This window comes from Phaethon aethereus, assembly GCF_964289735.1.
Source record: "Phaethon aethereus genome assembly, chromosome: 6".
NCBI lineage: Eukaryota > Metazoa > Chordata > Aves > Phaethontiformes > Phaethontidae > Phaethon > Phaethon aethereus.
The window spans coordinates 29,399,016-29,422,291 of NC_138580.1; the positions used below are offsets into that span (position 1 = coordinate 29,399,016).

The window sequence follows — 23,276 nt, forward strand, 5'->3', positions numbered from 1 at the left end:
GGGGCGGCGGAGGCGCCTCGGCCTTCCCCACCGCTGCGCGGGCTGCCCTCCGCCTCGGCCTCTATGGCGGCGGCCTCGGCCCTTTTCGCCGTGGCCCAGAGCCTCTTTCGGCAATCTTCGGAACGGGCAGCCCCAGCGACTTGCGCCGCTTCCTGCCCTGCGCGTTCGGCAATCTTCGGCACTAACCGCTTCGGGGATTTCCGTCAGATTGTCAGCGAACGATGGAACTCGGCAGTTTCCGCTGTTCTCCCGGCGCCTTCTCGGCCACCGTCAGACACGCCACCGTCACCTATTTCCGTCTCCTTCCGCGTCTTTCTTCATCCAAGTACGGCAACTTCCGCTGGTGCCTGCGGAAGCGGGGGGGCGCGCGGGAAAGTGTAAGGAATGTTACAATACCCTTGCAACACTGAAAAGCTCCTGCACTTTATGGTTGACCTCACATTTATTACCCTCACTCTTCACCGCACCTCTGCTGTCCCGTCCGCGGCACGCTCTGCGCTGGAGCAGCCAACCCGTGAGGAACTACTTTGCTGTTTAATTCTTGCGGAGGGATATATGTGCGGTACAACTAAGCGGAGGGATACCGAAGGGATACGCAGACGCTATATAAGGACGGCGCAGGCATTCCTGGGTCTCTTTGCGCGGCGGCCAGGCGTAGCGTGCGAGCGGGAGTGTGTGAGCCGCGCCGCTGCCGTCATGGGCTTCGGGGACCTTAAGTCCGCCGCTGGCCTTCGGGTCCTCAATGATTTCCTGGCAGACAGGAGCTATATCGAGGGGTGAGAGGTGGCTGGGGGAGTGCTGGGGCTCTGGGAAGGCGAGCTTGGCCAGGCCGCGGTGAGCCCCACTGTGGCCTGACGGGAACTGGCGGGGGAGGGGGGCTGGAAGAGGAGGGGGAGAGGGCGGGGGGGCCGTGCCGGCGTCAAGTGGCCTTTAGGCATGCGTGTGGTTCAGTGCCCGGCAGCTGCTGCTGTAAGGCCGCTATGGAAGGTGCGGCGCCGGAGCTGGCCGAGCTCATGGGCCGCTACAACGCGCCCGCGGTGCCGAGCCCGCCTGGCTTCTCGCACTTTCTGCGGTGCTCGGCGTTGGGCCTAGCGCTGCAGGCTGGCGGACGCACCGAGCTGTTGCTGCGGCGCGGTCGTCTCCGTGCTCGGCGGCTGCTGTTTCACGTCTTCCTGCGTGCACCGAGGAAGGGGGTTAACTTCAGCTTGTTCTCCGCAGGTACGTCCCTTCTCAGGCTGATATAGCAGTCTTTGAAGCAATCGCTGCCCCACCTCCTCCAGACTTGTTTCATGCTCTTCGGTGGTACAATCATATTAAGTCGTACGAAAAGCAAAAGGCAAGGTATGGTTAAACTGCAAAGCTGGAATTTACGTGCGAACTGGCCTATGAAGTGTTGCATTTGTTTTTGGTTTGAGTTTGCTTAGAGTTTAGGCAACCTGATTCAGTCTTTGTTTAGTTGCTGACATTTCTGCTAAAGCTTAAAAGAAAGGCTTGAGTTTTGTTGCTGCCACTTACACAGATAACTATGCTGAAAGCTGGAAGTTTTTTACCAGTAATGGACCCCATAAAGACGACACCAAAATGGATTGGAAAATATTACAAGATGTAGATGATAAATATGGAGAATGGTTCGTTCAGGTTTTTAGTCCTGGAAGATTAAAAAATAAAAGTATAAAAAAAAGGACTAAACAAAATCAAATTATTTGCAATGCAGAAGCACATATAAAGGAGGGGAAATATGAAAGCAAATGTTATCTTTTTTCTTTTTTAGTGATTTTTAGTGTTCATGAAAGGTGCTGTATTGGCATCAGTGGAGACTGCAGGCCTCTCTAAAAAGGTACAGCATAGGTAGTGTCAGTATTGCTACACTGCCTCCTCTATGTGCCTCAGTCCTCTTTGGAGGCAACTCTTGTAAAGTTGGGTGGCTCAGTCACCGATACGTTTCTGAAGCTCTTACAATGCCAAAGGGGACTGAAATTATAAAGTTGCTTCACAAAGTCCACTCTGGAAACTACTTCTAGTTCCTGAAAACTAAATTTTATGATTCTTGTAACAGCAGTTCACAGTAACAGTAGAAATACAAGCTTACTCTAAGACGACAGAACTATATGAGCTATAGGAGAAGATTAATTAAGTGGGTTCTGGTCCCTCATGTGCTTTTGAGAGGTAGCTTTGAGTAGAGTATTCACTGACACTTCGAAAGTAACACGATCAGTTACCTTGCAACAACGTGTTTTCTGTCACTTAGTTTTTAAACAAAATATTTTTACAGAAGCATGAACACAAGAAGTTGATAACTTCTTTCCTACACAGAATATAATGTAATTCCAAGAAGAAAGCTGTTTCTAGCCATATGCCTAGGTGGAGCAGCAATGTTGGGCAGGATCATGTCAGCTTAGATGAACAATCTTTGAATCTAGGATTTGCTGTAGTCTCAACTAGCATAGCATGTCATCAGGAGCGTTGGGGATTGTCTTTGGGGAGATTCTGCTTTTGAATATAAGAATTGGTGATTTTTTTTTTTAGCACAGCATTTTTACTATGACTGCACTTGTAGGTTCAGTGACAAATTGGCAATATTTGTGTTGACATCTAAGTAGGTTCCTAATATCTGCTGTTTTCTTTCAGCTTGCCAGGAGTAAAGAAGGCTTTGGGGAAATACGGTCCTGCAGATGTCGAGGACACAACAGGTGCAGCCACAGATAGCAAAGAAGATGATGACATTGATCTTTTTGGATCTGATGATGAGGAGGTATTTGTGACCTTTTTGTATGATATTTCGGTGGGGGGTGTTTAGAAATAGCAGATAATGCAGATTTTTGCCTTACTAGTTTAAGTTACTTAAATTTGCAACCTTGATACCAGATCCTACTTGGAATTCCCACATTCAGCTGTCTTTGCAGAACAGAAAAGCTTGGAAGGTAAAAACTCACGAGTTAAAAATGAACGTGTTGCAATGGGCTGAACTGTCTACTTTTAACTTTGACTGGTTACATGATGAATAAAACAAAGAATCACCATCTTTCGGCTGACAGTTGTGATGATTTGTTTTTGCCTGAGTAGATGCCAGTCAACTTGGTAATGCTTTAAAGATGTGGGGTTCTTGTGCTTTTTTGTGACTTTGGATTTCTCTTTCAGGAGAGTGAAGAAGCAAAGAAACTGAGGGAAGAACGTCTGGCCCAGTATGAATCAAAGAAGTCCAAAAGTATGTCTGCCAAGAACTTTTAAATCTTTTGTGCTTGGATTGATTTGAACAGGATAGCTAGAAAAACTAATTACTGTAATAGATAAACTTGACTAGAATGACACAGGAGTAATTAGCTTCACTTGAATTGCCTGTGAGCTTGGCCTTTCCCATAGCAATGGGAACCTTAACATAGTTTTTGTCCTGCTTAATACTCTTGTTTGTCTTACCCAGAGGCTGATCTTTCTTATAAATGGAGATGACTCCAGGATTTCCTTTGAACCTTTACAGAAAAGGCTGCAATATGCAAGTCCCTCCACAGCTACTGGTCTGGAACTGTTCAGAACTGTAGCAGTTGCAGTATTCCCTCTGTGGAAAATAAACTGTTACACAGCATTAAGCTCCTTTTCAGATCTGCTGAGAAGGACTTCCTATGTAACAAACAATGTCAGCTGCTCAATATACGCTTTCTTAGGAGACTCTTTCTCAAGAACGTGTAGCGACATCTTGAACATTGGGATATGCATAGCTTAAATTTCTGAAATGTATGTTGGTGCAGGAGGCCTGTCACAGCTGTGTGAGGAGGCTCTTGTTGATGAATTGGGAAAAGTTGTTCTTGTAAAGCTAGTTTGCAAGTATATTCATGAGGGGGTTTTTACATTTCCTAGCTTATAATGGTGATTTTTTTTTTTCTCCCAGAACCAGCTGTTGTTGCCAAATCATCACTTTTGCTTGATGTGAAACCTTGGGATGATGAGACAGACATGGCCAAACTAGAGGAGTGTGTTCGAAGCATTCAAGCAGATGGCTTGGTCTGGGGATCTTGTAAGTAGGAGAAAATTTCAAAGCAGTGAGAAGGGAGATAGTGTGGTCTCCCAAGACAGTGTATGAATAGGTAGACTTGGTCACTGTTTGCTGATCTGTGAAAATGTGGGTAGCTAAAACAGTGTGGGAATTACAACACTGCAGTGCTTCAGTATCTTGAAATAGTCAAAAAGGTTTTTTTTACACCTTGTAATGAGTGCTGTGTTGTTGATTAAGGAGTCTGACATGGATCAGATTTTTTTTTAATGTATTTGTGTGAACTGCTTTGGTTGGTTCAATTTTACTAGATTTGCATTTTTAAGGGATTCTACCAATCAAGGAGTACTAAATGCTTTTTTCTTTTTTTTTTTTCAGCCAAGCTAGTACCAGTCGGCTATGGTATCAAAAAGCTTCAGATCCAGTGCGTTGTTGAAGATGATAAAGTTGGAACAGATATGCTGGAAGAGAAAATAACAGCTTTTGAGGATTATGTACAATCAATGGATGTAGCTGCTTTCAATAAGATTTAAGTCTTGATATATCTAGAATAAATGTAATTGCAAAAATTTTTCTGTGGTCAATTAAAAATCATGGTGTAATCTAACTCACAAATGTAAAATTTGGTTGATGGGTAAAATAGGAGCTAAAACTGAATTATGGGTAATTCCTCTGGGAGGAGGGATGGCTTTAAGGGAAAGGCACAGGGCTCAGTCAAAATGCCAATAGCTTTTTTAGCAGATAAACAGCAGTACAAATCTCTTGTTAATAGGGTGGCAACTAACTGGATATACCGTGGCTGTTTTTGAAAGCTAAAATGGAGCTTCACTGAGGGAGGGGTGATGAAGGTCAGTTAGAAGCAACTGCAATGCATGCGAGATGACAAGGAATATAGTGAACCAGACTTCTTACCTGAGCTGAGACAGCCAGGGTCCTCTCTCAGCTCCTGCTGTGTGGACCTGGAGCACTTTTCTTCCAAGGTGTGAAAACACTTGCAGTGCAATTACTTCAAATTACACGTTTCCTGGGGTGTCTTAATTACTACAGGAAAAAACAGTGTTGATAAAAGCTCCTGCTTTTGTAGGCCAAGGTCCTTGTGTATCCTGCACCTTGAGCAGCCTGGGCGGGTGTGGGTCAGCCTGGGGAGCGGGCTTGTCCTCCCTGGTAGGTGCCATGATCTCCGAGGCGACTAGGTGGCAGCACGCGCAGGCCACAAGGGCTGGGTTTCAGCGGCTGCCAAGCCCCGGGCCTGGTAGCCTGAGGATTAACGGAGTGCAGTGACTGCAAACTGCAGCTAATGCAGATGGATAATTTACTTACATAATAAACTTGAAGCATGCTCCAGGCTAAAAAAAACCAAAAAATGTAGGTATTCAACTAAAATGCAAAGATAGTATAATTAGCATAAGTATACAAAGTAGCATAATTAAAACCAGTTCTGAGCTGCTTACTTGGTTCCAGATTGGTTTCTAGATTGATTTTGACATTTTTTAAAGATTGAAAAATCAATCAGAATTAAATTGTTTTCTGAAAATCTATCCATAGCAATGATCCAAATGTAAAAGCTGTTGAAGTTATGAAGCTTCTAGACAAATCCACTTTTCTAGGCCTTCTGTTGGGCTGAGATAGATGGAGAATTTATTGCGACCATGAAATGGAAGCATTTGATGTGCCACCTTGGTCACTCTGAGATGACAACGCTTGGTGCTGAAGCCTGACAGCAGCAGCTAAAATAACTCTTTTTGTTCTTTTTTCACAGAGTGTCTGTATGTGGTTATCTGGCACAGCAGGTCCTGTTTCTCTTTGTTTAAAGGTCTGCCAACTTCGTATTATGCAAGAGCTTTGTTTAAGAATTTGTCACAGAAAAAAAAAATCTGCCTGCCAGAGGTTTAAAGCATGATCAAAGAATTGAAAGTAAGTATAATTACAGGCTTCATTCCCACCTTCCATAAACTTAACTCCTTAAAGGACTAGCTTCATCCTGTGTGTAATTAATGCACAGTACCCTTTCTGTGGCAATTCTCTATTTGTCACTTCTGCTAAATCATGTAGCTCAGTTTTAGCAATTCTGTCACGGTGCTGTTAAAAGCAAGAAATTAGCAAATGCCACATCAGAAAAAGATGAAATAAAAATTCTGCCAGAAAAATGGGATTTTTACTATTCTTGGCCATCACTATTTCTGACCTCCCATTCAATGTGCTTCTTACCTTTAAACTCTCTTCTTGACTTTGAAATTAAAGCTCTAAGTGGATAAAATGGTTTGATTTATAGACTGTAACTTTGTTAAAATACAGCATTATGAGCCATGGATCTGACCTGCCAGGCTGGATTTTCATGTGTTTCATTTACACTCAGCATGCATGTACAAACTCTTCAGTTGTTGAGATTTCTTTTGTGGTTTTTTTCCCTGATGTTAGAAGGAAACTTGCTGCTACAGGAACAAAACAAAGCAAGATAGAGAGCACAGTATCCCCAGTTACAAAATAGATACACATGTAGGCAAGAGAATTCCACAGAATCCACATACATCTATGTTAGGGGTTTTGTGTAGTATTTGGGTATGTGCTGGTATATCACTGTGTCACTGTGCCTGTGAAAAATGGGTATCTGGGAGTAAATGAGATGATACTTCTATCCCAAGTGCACTACATAACAGAAAGATGAGCAGAAAGTTCCGTAACTTAAATATGTGATATGTATGAATACTGGGAAAACAGTTTCAACAAAAGTATTGGTTTACAAATGAATTTACATAACAAATTTTCAGAAGTACAAACTGTTCAGGAAGCACATAAGAGTAACCAGAACTTCTCTATTTACAATATGTGTCAATAGCTATTATTCTTGAATCATCATAGAGCTACTTTATATCAAGTGTTTTTTCATAGTATCTTTTAGCAAGATAAGATAGAGCCTCTTCATCTGGCTTTTTTTTCTATTGTGGTGGGTTGAATGAGCATATTCAACTCAGTCCAAGCAGCATAGAACTGGTGGTGGTGTTTTAGACACTCTTTGGAAACAGAAACTTAGCGAGTTATCTGTTGTGTTTAGGTATCTTCCATTACTCTTGCAGAAATGATTTGGCGATAGTTCTGTAACTGATCTTGGTGTGAATCGGGTAGTAGTTACATTGCAAAATTGTTAATCCACTTAATTCCATAGACCAGGGCTGACTTTGGCCTTAATTCTATTCTGTATCTCTGTTATCTACTCCAGGGGAGGCTTTCTGATTTATGCAAGACAGCATATGTATGTTCCCCCATGCGAAAAATCAATCTCTTTTCTGTATATAGCAATGTGTGCTCACATAGCTGACATGCAAGAAGAAAGCTGACATAAACCTTAATTCCTGTAGGAGAAAGGGTCAGGGCTTGCTTTCATCTTCACAAATCTTTTGGAAGGAGCTGTTCTAAGAATGGACAGTCACTGCATATTGCTGCTGAGAAAAGCAAATGAACACACTCTTTAGAAGCAAGAAAATTTAATTATTTCACTTGGAGTACAGTCAGGAGAGTAGTACTAATACATCATTCTTAGGAAGATGTCAAGGAACATGTGAAGAAAAACTGCAAAATATTTGATTTAGGCACATTCAGCAGCACAGTGTCAAAATATGATGAGTCACTATGTACCAGGCAGCAAATGACTCAAAGGAAGAGTGCTGCTTACCACCTTTCCAGCCCAAAGTGAAATACACTGACATTCCACTGATGGTGCCTGACTCTCCCAAACTCTGAAACCAGAGCCCAAAGAAACACAGACCACAGTCAGACTGTTTCTATTTGTACAGCTACCAATACTGGATGTGCTCATGCATGCATATATATATATTTTTATACAAAAGCAAATATATTTACATACAAGGCCTCAATTACAGTATAAATGCTACTTATGTGTGTTGGCAGGCCATACAAACTAGGTAGATTATCAGAAAGGCAGTTTTATTTTATGTATCTAGGCCAATAACAAGGAAAAAATTGTTCAGATTTATTTAAATCTTTATGCTTTTAGTGGAGTTTTATCCCACATTCAACTTTTTAATTAAGTGGTATTGCATCAGAAATTGGTCCACTCCACTTTGCATATATATTTGCAATGGTGCATGTGTGATCCTACAGTAAGCAATGAGCTGGAACACAATACAGCAAAACTGGGACTACTTCACTGTTCTTACAGGAGTGGGCTCCATTTCCTGGATGTACTGTCTTGCCTCTCATTTGGCAAAAAACTCCAAATTTGGCTACAGACTTGTAACAGAACATTGTTGACTTCACTCTGCCCATTTTTTAAAGACTGGCATTAAGGCAAGCATGTCATATATTTCTTTACCTTTGCTGGACAGGGCAATAAAGAGCAACCGATAGTTGCAAATCTCTTGGAGCCTGAAAGTTTAAGCATAGAAAAAGAACAAGTGTGGCAGGGGGCCTTTAATCTCAGCTTCTGTAAGAAACATTTTCACCCATACTTTGCACATTTCAAACAAACCTAATACCTGTATGAAACATCTGCTCAGTATTTTGCACCCAACTGGTGCTAAAAGTACAAGAATAAGTGATCAGAAAACATAGGAAACTTAGTTTTGAGTATAAGATAAAGAGCACTGGGAGAGAACAGATTTCCTTATTTTTCTTTTTTGACAAGAGAAGACAGCGATTCAGTGTTCTCTCTCGAGACTCTTCTCCAACTGCAGAGTGGAGCCACTGATAGCTTCCCTTAGCTGGGATGTAGCCAGGTGATTCCTGCTGAAGGCAATAGTAGACAATCAGGAGACCCACTGATGTATGGTCACGACCTCTTGGATGAGAATGCCTCAAGCAAGAGTGTTATCAGCGATGGCAAGGAGGAATATTTTTATTATGTGCTCTTTCAATATCAATGAGGTATGGAAGCACAACAAAACAACAGGATTACAACAACATTCCTGATCAAAAACCCAGCTAGAGCAATTCCACTTATGCTGGCAACTTTCAGTTCAGGCTGTGTGTGTACTGCAAGTACACCACACCCAAATGATGTGTCCTTTAAAAACCTTTCAAGGAAAGCAGCAAGTGCAATTAAGCCAGCTGTTTACATAAAACTGTATATGCAAAGATGCACATCTGACTGGCAGATGTGAAGTCAAGAACACCTCCAAATCTCCTGTTAGCTGTTTTGGAGAGGGATGGTGACAAGAGCAGTCACTGAGCAGTTTCACAATAGTGCACAGGCGCATGGGTGTTGTCCGAGCTCCACAGCTGCTCACTGACGGTTCCTGAGCGGCTCACCTCCCACAGTGCCAATTTCAGCACCTCAGAGACTGTTGTCTTGACCTGGACCTGGAACTTCTTGCTAATCAGAACGTAGAGGATTGGATTGAGGCAACTGTTGATGAAACCAAGGCCAGTGGAAAGGGGAATGCCATCCTGCAGTAAGTCATGCAAGTTTTCATCATGGTGAGCAGACAGCTCCACAATGCTGAATATGTGATATGGTGTCCAGCAAACAAAAAAAGCTACAACTACAGCAATGATGGTCCAGAAAAGCCTGCTGGAAGTCAACACAGTTCTCCTCTTCACTTTCACAATCAGCAATGAATAGCAAATGACCATGGTCACTAGAGGAAAAAGGTAACCAAATGCAAGCCTCACCCAAATGAGAATGTGATGTGTCAGCAAAATAAGTTCTCTGTCATGCACATGGAAGTTGTTGTAGCAAATGGTGACATTGTTGAGAACTGTAGCTGTGTCTCTAAAGTATAAGGCAGGGCCACCAATAATTGCAGCTGACATCCAAATGATCCCACTAAGAACAAGGGTGTTCCTTACAGTCCGATACTTGTAGGAAAAGACTGGATGGACTAGGCGGATGTAGCGGTCAAGGCTGATGAATGTCAGGAAGAAAACACTGGCAAACATATTAAGCAGTGCAATGAATGAGTTCATTTTGCAGAGCCATTTCCCAAAAGGCCAGTGGAAGCCCATTGCCACATATGTAATATAGAGGGGCAGGAAGAGAACAAAAATGAAATCTGCGATGGCCAGATTGAGGAACCAGAGTGTAGAAACAGATTTATCCCACTTAAAGCCCATAAACCAGATGACGACGGCATTACCTGGCACTCCCAGCAGAAATGCCACACTGTAAAAGGAAAGGGAAATCATATGGGCAATGCTGAGGGAAGACTGGGGTGATTCATCTTCCTCAGACAGGTCGTAGAAATAAGAGTAGTTCTCAAAATCTTCGAACGTCATGTTGCACAGTTGCTTTCTGGGGAAGGGGGAAAAAAAAAAAAAAGAAATGCAACAGTCAGCAGAGAAATGTTTTACTGCACTGCAAATAGTAACCTGCAATTTCTTTAAGTTCTTCGTCATTAAAAAAAGCCCAAAACATTGACTTAGTTTCACATATCCATCACTTTTTAGTTGTCAGTTGTTAGCACAAAGCTTGTGGAGTATTTTGGTCACAGGCATTTCAAGAAATGTTCAAATCAAGACAACACTTCAAACCTTCAGGAACTGTTTTCCTTGCATTTATTTCTTAACGGACAGCACTGAGCACAATATCACCGATAAATTTCTGGGAGACCAGATGCAAAGTTTTACTGAAGTGTGACTTTTCTATTCTTTTCTAGTCAGGTTTCATATTTTACTGCTTTGTTCCTATTTGAAGCAAGCTTTATGGATTATATCTGTCAGAAATCAGAGAAGTACCAGGCACCCATGTAAGCAAAAAAGGTGCAGTTAAAATGCCAGAAAGCCATTTTTTAATAAAATTACCACCCATACACACACCCCTCGAATCATAACAAAATCATAAACAGTGATTTCTCCAGCAACTGAAAGTTCATGTGTTTATTCCCCTCTATCATGTATCTATCTTTGTATCAAGGAATGTTGATTTTCAGACACATTCAATGTATTACATTTCCTTAACACAGCAAAGGTTGTAGAGAAGGAAACATATAGAACATATTTCAGGGACAATACATACAATCGTGGTATTCTTCCACTAGTGAGCTGAGAAACAGGTAACGCGTGAAAGAAAATAAAGCTTCCCAGGAGAATAAGACACACTGTAAGAGCTATAGACGAAAATACGTGTGTCTCCTTTTTTCTTTTTCTAAGACAGAACAACGGTCTCGGTTTCCTTCAATTGCAAAAGCTTCTGGAACTTAGAACATGATTTTTCACATAGGAATTTTCTTGTAAAACTCCAAAGGAAGAGTGTGGGAGGGAGAGAAGGAGTGGGGAGAAGGAAAATATAAACGAAAAGAAAAAAAACAGAAAAAAAATTAATGGGAAAACAGCAAACAGAGGTTCAACAGGAAAAAGCGCTCAGAAGTTACATGTTCACGCCACAGTACAGATAAAGCTGCAGCACAGCACAGATGGCCATAGTCTGACAAAAGTATCTGCTATAGTCAAAACAAATATTCTGCTAAATCCTGTTATCATGTAAAGCTATCTTGTCTGGCTGAACTCAGCTGCACTAAAAACTTGTCCCTGAGAGCAGGATACGACCAGCCCATTAGCTGTACTATGGCTGAGCTCACCGGTACACTTCGGAACTCTAGCTCCATTCAGAAACTGAAATTCAGCCCTTGCTTTTGGAAACCAGCACTGCATTCCTGTAATTCCATTAATTTTAGCATGCTAAGGCAACAGGAGCAGGGTCTCCAGAGTATACTGCCAGCAGAACCACATATGCATGCTTGTATTCATGTACGTACCTTTCCTCCAAAAAAGTGGTTCACTTATTTTGAAAGGATTACTCACACAAGTGAAGCTACGCATGTGCACACACATTAGCAGGATTAGATTTCTCATTTGTAAACAGATAGACAAAAGAAAAAAAAGTGTAATTTTATATCTCGTGATTAAAAAAATAAGAGTCAATACAGCCTGTTCTGTCAAGAGGCTATGATAACATTTGCCCTTTGTAATTTACATCAGGCTGAAGGAATGTTATTTGGTTTGCTGTCCTGATAAAAATGATACTTATTGGGCTGCATTTATGTAATTACATGCCCCTTGGGGGTAGATGCTGCATCAAATACCAGTACCACCCATCTGAGTCATTTTTTCAAATAGCTTAACAGCTGCTGAGAAATAGTATAAACAAGGAGCAGTACCACTAACATCTGGAACAACATTACAGTTTCAGAAGGCAGTCAGGTTAATAATTAGATTTTTAAGTGTCTTTGCTTATATACAGAACTATACCTTCAAATCAAATTTATGCAATTAAACATGGAAAAAAAATTCAATTTTTCAGACTCTTGCTGATTAGCATCCTGTATTCCAGTTGCTAATCAATTTTGCTTTTAAGTTTCTCAAGAGCTAGCACAACACAACAATACTTGGATTCAAACATTTCCTCCTAAACCTTTTTTTTCCCCTATTGGTGCTAAAAATCCCGTAACAATAACGAACATTGGCCTACTGCCCAACAACGTTAATTTTATATTTAGAATTTCAAAGATGATGTACAGCAGGAGAAAGAAAACATACCTAAATAAATACCAAATATTTACCAAGTCTCCTGTAGTTTTAAACTCCTCCATTGAAAGAGCACACCTTTAAAACAGAGTTATTTTTCCAAGCTTGTATTTTTCCTTATCTCTAACTCCTAGTCTTCCAATGCAGTAATTCTTTAGCAGTGGCTGCAAAAAAGCAGGAGGAACATCGCTTACCATTGCTCCCAGTGCACAGATGCTGAAACTAGACTATGGCTAGGGCTCAGCAAAGATGGCCAATTACATTTGCAAAGCCCAGAAACTTTATCTCCGACATCTACATATATGAAGCACTTCTATAACAGGACTCACAGCGTTAAGCACTGCCCTGAAAAAGATAAGCAGTAGGGAATTGTCAGTGGAACCATGCTGGTTTACATCAATAAGGACCCAGACTTTTTTCTTCTGGGATAACTGTTAACCATCATTCAGCAGAGATGTCTCTGTGTTCTTGAAACACATATAGTCTCAAATACATGCGTTTGGGTTTTAATTAGTATTAAACTTTCAGAGTCAGAACTGTCTCGCATTTCAAGTCTAGGTCTTGAAAATTAAGAAATCTAATTCTATTCCTTATTCTGTCACTGATTTCCTGCATGATCGTTGACGAATGGCCTAATTTCCAGGCTGGAAAGGCTCTCATGAACCTGCGTGCGAGCAGAGGCTCAGTAGAGAAAACATGACTTTTTGCCAAGAGTTTCCGCTTGGCTTTCAGGCCAGCTGCTAGGAAGGGTAAGGGAGGTTTGGTGCAGGTCACTGGCTCAGTCCCTGCTGGTCCAGGGTTGCAAAAGGGAGCCAGAGCAAGGAAAATATTTTTCAATAAACAGGAAAGCGTGGTTAGAGGCCTGTCAATAGATGCAGAGGCAGACACAGGTTACAGAACAGTGTTGTATTGCATATGGATGAATATAACCAAGTTTAGACTTCATCTCTTTTTTTTTTTTTAATAGTAAACAGCCTGTGTAAAGTGTACACTCAGCAGTTGTTTGACTGGAGTCTGTTCCTGTTTGCTGAGGTCACAAGCAGCTCTGAAAACTGAGTCTCCTTGACTCAGTTGCTTTGTTATGAATATAGATGCTTAATTTTAAGCAATTAGGCTTCAGAACGTCCGACCAGGAGGTTTCATTTCCTGTCCCCTTCTGTGAAACAGAAGTTAATTACTAAATGACTTCATAGGAATATCACAGGCTGGCACTTGGTGCTAGTACCTTTTAGATCCTGTGACAGAAAACAGAATTACCAAGAAATACAGATCGTTAGGAAATACTTCTAAAATACAAAGCTACAGAACTGCTGTGAAGAGACTTTACCATGACGGCTCACACAAACTGTCTTTCTCTGAATTTCAGCAGTGAATTTCAGAATCTGATCTCAATTGACAGCTTCATAGCTTTTTTTACTACAAGTACCTAGAGTTAATTTCCTCTGCCACCATTACAGTATTTCGTAAAGTTGAGCCATAATGACAACTTGGACAAATGATTTGATCTGCTTAAAATAGAAAGCTTTTGTCACACTAAGAACAGCCTTACGGTTATGACATGGGACCAGTACTTTAGAGTCTATTCATGGCTATGCCACATGCATCCTGTTTGACCAGGGGAAGTCGTTTGACCTCTCCTCGCCTCAGCCCTGAGGTCAGTGGAATGGCTTTGGAATTAAATTACATTGGGTTTTCAGTCTAAAATAGGAGAAAACAAACAAAACGGTTGCAATTTCCACTCATTTCGCTTGATGCAAAGTCTTCCTGGGGGTTCAAAGTTCTCTGGGCACCATGCCAGTTAGGATCCAACTTAATTACACCGGTAGTTTATGCCACACGTTTGGGCTACAGCCACACAACCCCTCTCTCACATTAAGTCCTCATTACTTTTGAAATTTACAGAGACACCCAAGGGAAGAGCTTATTCATTGTCTATGTTAGTTAAAAGTGAACACAAATATTTGAGTGGTAGTCACAAAACCTATTTGTTTAGTGTGAAAAACAGTGCTCAGAGCCTCTGGCCAGCTAAATTGATTTCAGAGGTCACAATAGTGGGTCTTAATGGGAAAATTACGGTTTACGGAGTTGGCCGTCTCAACAGTTACCTTCATAGAGGGAATACATTACACAAACCCTCATTTTAAAGTTTTTATGAATTATTCTGAGTATATCACATTCCACATGTATGATCTATGGCTAAAGGAAAGCTTATCTGATAGAGTCACTTCAACTTTTGTCATTTGCAAGAGCCAAATATTGGAGAACAACTAGTTTCTCAAAAGGTCACCTAAAGCCTGCTTGTCATACTGTGTCTCAGCAAGTTTGTCTGGACATCGAATTCATTTGAGAGCCCTCAAAAAATTTCTTAGAACTCTTGAGGTGGTACATTTTTACTTTATCTAGCTTCAAAAACATAAACCTGAAATTCACCCAGTAGTTTATCTGTAAAGTTCAAAACACAGAATGCTGAGCAAGTTTGTTAGTGGTATATACATATTTCTGGCAAGTATTTTACAAAGACATTAAGAAAAGATCCTAAAACTCACAAGGAATACTGATGAGATTACAAACTGTCATAGACTCATATTTCTCCCTCAAAAGAACAAAGCCAAGATGACCACTTGCCTCCATGTAGAAACACTCCTATGGCAGGAAGTGCCTGATACACCCATACTACAAAATTAAACCATAGCTATCCTATAATTTAAGCCTAAAGCTGGCCCCGCAGACAAAGCTACTAGGAAATGAGCATTTTAAGCTAGTATACACAAAAGCAGAATCAAGGCTTGTGTGTATGTTTTCTCTTTCACAGACACATACACAAACACCTATCTCGTGACTATTGTTTTAATGGTCATTAGACATATGGTAACAAAATGACTCTGTAAGTTGTCAAATGGGTCATAATAGATATGATATATGACTGGAAACCTTTTCAACCCACGATACAGATGTATTTTTTCTAGCAGACAAGACAAGAATGCAAATAACCATCATTCTCCATTACGTCTCCCAGAAAAGCAGTGTTAGGGATGTCTAGCTAGTACATTGCGTATACGTCTCCTAAAATTTATGCCAAAACCAACTTTCTTTGAGCAAGGCCAAACATTACCCTGTTAGTCATAACACAACACTTCACCTGTGGTATTGATGTCATTTGACCAGATAATAGCCTCCGAGTGTTGCAGTGGGATTAACAAACCCTTATAGAGCAGACTCAATTAATATTGGTAAAGCAATGATTTCAGAGCAGCACTTTTCCTGCCACAGAAATGTTAAACAACAAATGTAAGACCCAACTTTATATCTAAATAATGCGCTGTAATAGGAAAAGTATCTACAGTAGGTCTGACCTGAATATAAAAAAATCCTCCAGACAACTGCTGCAGTTGAACAGCATACCATTTCCACAATCAGGTAACTCATAAATGTCTGCAATCAGCAACTGCATATCATCAGAAGTGATTTATTTTCATGCTAATCCCAAGCACAAAGACTTCCATCCCCAAAGAAGACAAAGAAACTCAGGTGTCCTTGGGATACACACAGGGAGGAGCACATGGTAACTGTACAGTTAGTGCTTGCTCCTGCTCTTATTCCCTTCCGTTAACACAGCTGAAAGTAGAAATATCTTTTTTAATATTCCTTTTGAATGTAATGAGTTGCCATAACCACTGCAAGTCTACCATGTGACCACAAATATACTACATCAGAGTCAAGAAAATGACAGGTGATACCTGCAAAACACTTAAAATGGCCCCATTTTGGGGAAAAAAAAAAGGACCAAGCATTCTTACAAGTAGGTAAAAATAGAAGTCTAATTAAATAGTCCCATTTGAGATTTAAAATATGATCTTATATCGTATGTGTCAGCACTGCCAAAGTATTTACATAACCGCTCACAGCACCTCAGTATTCACCTTAGTGAAAGTGGGCTCAAGCGAGGGGTGTCATCAGTCCCGTTTACAGACGAGAAGGCTGAGAATGACCTACAGGAAGCCTCTGATCAAACCTGGTGCTAAACCTAGAGTCCCTGCCTAGCAGTTCAACCACAGTCCTATCCTCCTTTCTTAAACATAACACTGTCTCCTCACTCATGATGGAGCAGAGAAACCACAGCTTCACCTCTGGGAGACCTTCCCCTTCCTGAAGAGAGACTCTTCCCTGTGCCATCATGCCCATTGTGTTGGAGGGAGCCAGCACCTACCTGGGCAGCCCTTGCAAATTCTGGTCTGTTTTCTCTACGCTGAAGAGAAAAGGAACCTGTATCTCCACCATCTGCTTATCATACCCATTAATCTGTCTCCGCAGGCCCAGGACATACCTCAGAGCCATTAAGCACACCTCTCAGCTGACAAAGCCCAGCAGGTATTCCATATATCATACTGGCTGTGTCCTCAGCATGTAAGATAAGCACACTAATGAAGTATTGTTCCAGAAATGTTTCACGTGTTTTCTATTCCTCCACAGATGCCAGCAGTATTTTTTTTGGCTGTAAGCCACCATAATAACTACATACCTAGAGTAATGAAGATATGCAATTTAAAATTTTTAAGTGCCTCAGCTTCACAGTGACTGGATTGATAAGATAACGAAGGCTTGTATTTCTAATCAAGCATGGCTTTTTATATTTTTCATGCAAAAATAATTTGGAATTTTTACTTTGCAACTGTTTCATATATTTGTGATGAAAGAAGATTTTGATTAGCGTTCATATGATTGTTACATGATCATGCAGGTCTGAGCATGTTTTTTAAATCAACGTACTCCTTCTGCAAACACATACTTTAACCACAACTCCCTCCTAACAGGAAGTAGCAAAGTGAGAGCAGAGAATAAAGACTGAATGCAGAGATTTCTTTGAGACTATCAACTGTTGTCTCAGCAGACTGATTAAGGCAAATTAAATGTATGTTAGACAACAACCATTCTAAAGTAACTGCAGGGTAACAACAGGTCATTACAGAAAAAATAAAATAACCCTCTCCAGCAAGATACAAAATCTCTATTGAATAACAGATAAAAAATAGCTTACAATCTGTTATACTTACAGTCCTTTTTTTAACAAGGAGAGTTAAGAGCTAATCCCAGAGAAAATTAGCAACACAACTCATTCCTCAAATACACCTTCTTATATCCTATTCTATTTCACATATTGGTTTCCCAGTAAATTCTAACAGTATACTTGGTTATGTACTGCCCTCTAAATTGATCTCTGTTCTTCTAGGTTTATTCTACTGCTCATTAAATCTACATCCGCAATTTCTTCTAGCATGATTGTAATATTACTATGGTTATATTCATCTCGACACATACTCTTGCATAGGTATATCAGAACATCCAATTCCAAAATATGGCTAGCATATTACCAAAACATTCCAGCTGATAAGATAACATACTTTATTTTGTCCTGACAGTTAATATACTAGGATCACTGTGTACAGTAGATTAACGGTGTCTACTTCTGTATCAGTGTTACTCTAATATTCTTACTTATACAAAGCTAACTCTCTTACTTTCAGATCAAGTCTAAAATGAGCACTGCCTGTAATCCTGCAAAACTGAAAAATTCATACTGTTAATACAATTTCAGGAGGGCTGGATATCTATCTGTCTCCCTAATATGGCATTGGAAACACTCCCTAGCACTGATAAGAATAGATACTGCCTATGATTAAGGTGTTAAATTAGGAGCTTGGAAATACTGGTTTTACAGGTTTCCCACATAACCTTCGCAAATCACTTCTCACTTGACTCCACCAGATATGGTGCAACACCCTCAGTTAAGAATTCAGGACCTGGACAACATGTAACTCAGTTTTCTTAAATGGACAACAGCTCTTAACATTTCCAAAACATCTCATTAAAATGACGCGTGGCTGAGGTCATTAAAAGAGGATCACTAGAAAGAAGCAATGGGAGTGTAGCAAGTGAAATTACATTGATGGTACAGGACTTCCTACTCACCACTTTCTCATCTAGAAGGCTTCAGAAGAGAATAAAACTTCTGTGCCAGGCTCACACTTGCTGAAAGAAGCAAGTATTTCATGTTGGGGAAAGTACCCAAAGCCTCTGAGATCAAAGCCTCACTGCATTTAGGCACTATAACCACATAATGAGAAAATTCCTGCCTTGTTTATCATTAAACAGAATAAACAGACACAAGAAGAGCAGGGAAAGGAACAGAAGTATCTTGCCCAAAGCCAAACAGTAGATTCAAAGGTAGAGTTGGAGGCAGAATTCAGACCTTGCCAAAAGAATAGAGAGGCAAATATCTATTGTGGGTTGAGGGAAAAGGTGCTGGTTCTTCATATTTGTCCCTTGTGATTCCTGAAATACATCCTTTGAGAAGTATCCGAAAAGGGACAAGAGAGCCTGGGCTGGGGAACAGAAGTAGAAGGAGACTTCTAGAGTGCTGGGCTTTGCAGATAACCCTTGCAAACAAACCTGACTTGTAGCAGTGTGTGTTTTGTTAGCTTCCTTTTGAGCCCACTAATGAAAAAGTATTGTTATCTGCAGCAGGTCGGTTTAGCTCACCTACAGAATTGCAATGCAGTAAAACGGTGGGCCAGGTAGAAGAAAGCTGCAACAAGCCAGCAAAAATTCTCTCTGGAAAAGAGCAGCTGTGGGATGACACAGGGCCTTTTGCTCCTGTCTCCAGGCCTTCGACCTCTGGAACGTATTGAATATACAAAGAGTACAAAATTAGCTGAGCTCCCCTGGAAGAACTATATTCTTCTTTTGAGGACACAATTTTTCTTTTTGTCTCAGGATCATCATGCGCACTGTAAAAGTAGTATCAAGTGTGGGACAGTTCATCTGTGCATGATGGCATCTTCCCTTCTAAAACCAAACGTCTCTTGGACACTGCTCACCCCAGTCACAGCAATCCCTTCTGGTAACAGCCCATGAGAAACTGTTCCTCCCACGCAGCTCTCTCTCACAAAACCAGCAACAACAGAGCCCTGCACTGTTGTGAAACTGCGAGCTTCAGACTGAATGAACACAAATCAAACCATTATCAGAAATAATGAGTGAAAATTAGCCAGACAACCAGCCACCACAGTAAGAGACACAGATGAACTGTTGGCACATTCCATAAGACAAAATGAATAAATAAGCAAATAACAAGACCATTCAACCGACTACAATCCTCTGCAACACTACATGCTTAGTGTTTGCAATAGCAGAGTTACTAATAAAAAAATTGTATCTTAGAACAGATCACAGACTTCAAGCGGCTTTTAAGAAACATAAGGAGAATAAAATTCTTTAAGGCATCTGGCTTTATTAGGAAACAGATCTAATGTTCCTCTTGAATCAATCTATCAGAAATAAACACAAATCTAATAACATTTCAGAAGTTGCTCATTAGATTGTCAGCAGAAAAAGAAATTCTTAAAACAAAAAGGAAGAATTTATAATGTATAGTACATACAAATTGCGTTATTGTCATTAACAGTTTTCCTCTGCCTCTACTGGGGCAGTAAAAACCTGTGGTCAGATCCTGCCTAGGAATCCTTACATGGAGTTTCTCTGACTTATGATCCCTTTCTACAAAGGCAATTAAGAGAATCCAAACCATAAATTCATTCTCCAGAGTCAAATAATTTCCACTACACCACATTCAAAGAGATTCTAAGTGCAATAAAAGTGAACTCTAATATCATTCATAGCACATACAAAATCCCTAGGATTAAAGTAAATTTAGTAGGACCTCTATCCTGTCTGCCTGGCATAAGTGGCTGATGTTTTAAATTTGGGCAGAAGTTGCAGTGACATTAAACAAAAGTAAATAGGGTTATAAAAATATTTGCATTTCCTAGTTCAGCTGGGGGAAAACAATAGCATGATGCTAGTGAAAGTAAGCTGTCATAAGCAAGTTAATCCTTAATTGGTTTCTGCAAACCTGGTCTGACAAATTCCTTTACCCTGATGTACCCTCACTCACTCTCCTCTCCTTAGCTATGAACTAATAAACATTTAACATTATTTATTAATACAATTGTATTCAGCTAGAAAGCAAATGTGTTTTAATTCACAGACAATCTATACATCTTCTGTAGATCCACAAAAATAGGTCTGGGATATTGTTTGGCTTTGCAAGGTCACATTATAAAGGCTACCGGCAACAATGATGTGGTTATCACCAAGTCTGAATAGGAAGTGGAACCTAGCCCTGTCTCATTGTGCGGTAGTATATAAAGCTTCAAATCTTTTTGTCACTTCCTAGGAAACATGCTCCCATGAACTTTATGACAGCTAGATCCACATCCTACCTTATTCCACAATGGTTAGAGAAAACACACACCTTCCAGCTCAGACCACAGAAGCTGTTTTTAATTCTGCATGGCTGAATTCTTCAGTAGCAGATTAACAAAATAATTCTGATGTTGAAATTATTTCCTGTTTCTGTTCTAGAATCTGTTCAGATCAGAACTGATGTACTTAATTTCTAATAATACTGGGAATTGCTATAACTACAGGAGACATACTATCCCTAAGCAAATAAAAAAATTAAAACCAACACACAAGGGGAGGCGGGCAGGAGAGAGAGAGAGAGAGAGAGATTTAAGTCAAGGTCACTTACCATTCTCTGACAGGATAAAAGACTCCTTGAAGTGTGTATAAACACATTCAAAAGTAATTAAAAATTAAATTCACACTTACTTTAATATCTTCTCTTGCTACAGGGGTAGTTCAAAATAATCTTTGAAATAAATGAGTATCACATTCTTTCTTCCAAGAAGCTCTTTTAAACAATATATGCTACACTACCTTACAGGATTTTCCTGCAAGTGTTGTTGTAGCCGTAGAAACACATTACTTAGAAGGGAGAGAGAGAAAGATTTAAAATTTAACACAGAGATTGACCTACCTCGTTTAGCTCTTTGGAGTGAAACGCACTGTAGATCAGGGATGTGAGCTCTGTAGTAGGAGGAAGACGGTGAAGTGATCTGCAGAGTTCAGAGTGACTTCAGTGTGATTCCAGCTGCTTCACTTGGCTACTGCCTTCCTTCTAATAAAGCTGCAGAATGATATAACGCCGTGTTTGTTTTCAGCTGAGGAAGTTGTTTCCAACTTCCCTTGGTTTTCTAGACCCAGTTTTGAAATATTGCCTTTCTGTATAATCCCAGTATTTCACCAAAAATAAATGTTAGACATGTGATGAATCATTTTGGTCAGTGTCCAAGCAAGCAACAGATGTGGTGGCCGATGAATGGAAAGAGACCTTACATTTGTAGGCTGCTTTTTGTCATGCAGAGAAGAGGTTGAACAGTATTTCTTTGTAAGCACTCCGGTTTATAGAAAATAATGTTGAATGAGCAGAAAGATGCTTAAAAAGTCACACTGAAAGCATCACTTTGTAACTGTATGGCCAGATACATTCATTTTGTATTTATGATTAATAGATTAATCTCCTTTTGTGTGTAAGAGAGAAGTGATCTCCTCAAAACATCACTAATTAGTGCCTCTGTCTGCCAGTCAGTGCAACACTGGTCAGAAATTTGAACTGGGTTTTAGGAGACTCGGCTTGATTCCCAGTTCTGTAAAGAGCCTGCTGAGTTTTGTGGCCAGGCTTCATGATCTCCATGTTGCTTAGTTTCCCAGTCAGTAAAACACCATAGCTTCACCTGACTCTGATGGTACCACACTCATAACACCATTTTAAATCAGCTGAGCACCTGTCAGTCTACCCTTACAAAAAATCCAGTCTTCTAGTGGAAGCAATAACCTAACAGTGGTACTTCTCTGCCATTAATGCAAAACATGTAAAATATTCAACACTGATTGAATCAAGTCAATTCCAAATTTTCCAGATATCAACTTTATTGATTCTAGTGAAAATTAGAAAGGAAACAAACAAACAAACAAACCACAGAAGAAGGAAGTGCTTAGTGAGAAGCAGCAAACCTGAAATTTCAGCATCTGGTTAGCAAGGCTATCAGTTTTAGGCACCTCTCTTACAGTCCACAGATCACAGATTCTCTTAACAGGAACGAAAAAATCCTTCTAGGAGAACTACCCTGCTTCGTCTTTCCTCCACGACAGCTCTTCCTGTTCTGCCAATATAACTTAAAATGCTGATAGCTTGTATGTGACAAGGGAAAAGCTATGAATGAAAGGAGGATGGAGATTATGCTGCAGTGGGACACAGAGTCCCTGGACCATGAGAAAGAGATGGGGGGCAGGATTCCTGTGAATATATGATGTAGGAAACGAACAGGGGAGTTGCCTGAGGAAAGAGTATGGAAAGACTCAAGGACCTCATGATTTGGTACCTCACTTGTTTTTTTCTAGCATTTTAAAGATTTCCTGTTTTCATAAGGTAACTGATTGGTGAACCTTCACTGATAAAAGCTCTTTTAAGAGTAGTTCTCTGGTAAATATTGGGATAGCGTAAATACAGGCACAGTTTAACAGCAGATCTGCTGAGGTTTTTTTGCTTGTAATGGCATATGAGTCTGTGTGTCTCTAAGTACTTTGCCAGATCCAGTTATTGTAAGGCAGTTATTCAAGGGCTCACTCAGTACTATTTCAGTAGGACAAAAGAGGAAATTACTGGGTAGGTAACCCTCACACATGATCTACAGTAAAAGAAAAAAAGCCTCAGCAAGCAGAGTCGAGTCACGCATTTGCCAAATGCTCTTCACCTTGGTGAAGGGAGCATTCTGGAGAGTGCAATGGATTCTACCAGTTTTGGGGTAGTGAAGAATTGTCCTTAAGGGGCTGCTTCCTTCACCATAAACTAACGCAGGCTTGGTACTACTCTAACATGACTGGGGATGATAGTTCAGCTCCTTCAGCCTTC

At 40.5% G+C, this 23,276-nt stretch overlaps 2 protein-coding genes across 2 annotated transcripts; one reads left to right on the plus strand and one right to left on the minus strand.

The window, feature by feature from the left end:
- Positions 1 to 696: 696 nt before the first annotated feature.
- On the plus strand, positions 697 to 4,941 carry EEF1B2 (eukaryotic translation elongation factor 1 beta 2; the record flags this gene model as incomplete). The annotated part of the gene is made up of 6 exons (XM_082001411.1): positions 697 to 776; positions 1,219 to 1,341; positions 2,629 to 2,752; positions 3,139 to 3,205; positions 3,884 to 4,009; positions 4,364 to 4,941. 6 exons carry the CDS (start codon positions 697 to 699, stop codon positions 4,516 to 4,518), a joined length of 675 nt encoding a protein of 224 aa, XP_081857537.1. The 3' UTR covers positions 4,519 to 4,941.
- A 4,222-nt stretch (positions 4,942 to 9,163) lies between these two features.
- CMKLR2 (chemerin chemokine-like receptor 2) lies at positions 9,164 to 10,584 on the minus strand (the record flags this gene model as incomplete). The annotated part of the gene is made up of 1 exon (XM_082001465.1): positions 9,164 to 10,584. Exon 1 carries the CDS (start codon positions 10,334 to 10,336, stop codon positions 9,164 to 9,166), a length of 1,173 nt encoding a protein of 390 aa, XP_081857591.1. The 5' UTR covers positions 10,337 to 10,584.
- Between the last annotated feature and the right edge of the window lie 12,692 nt (positions 10,585 to 23,276).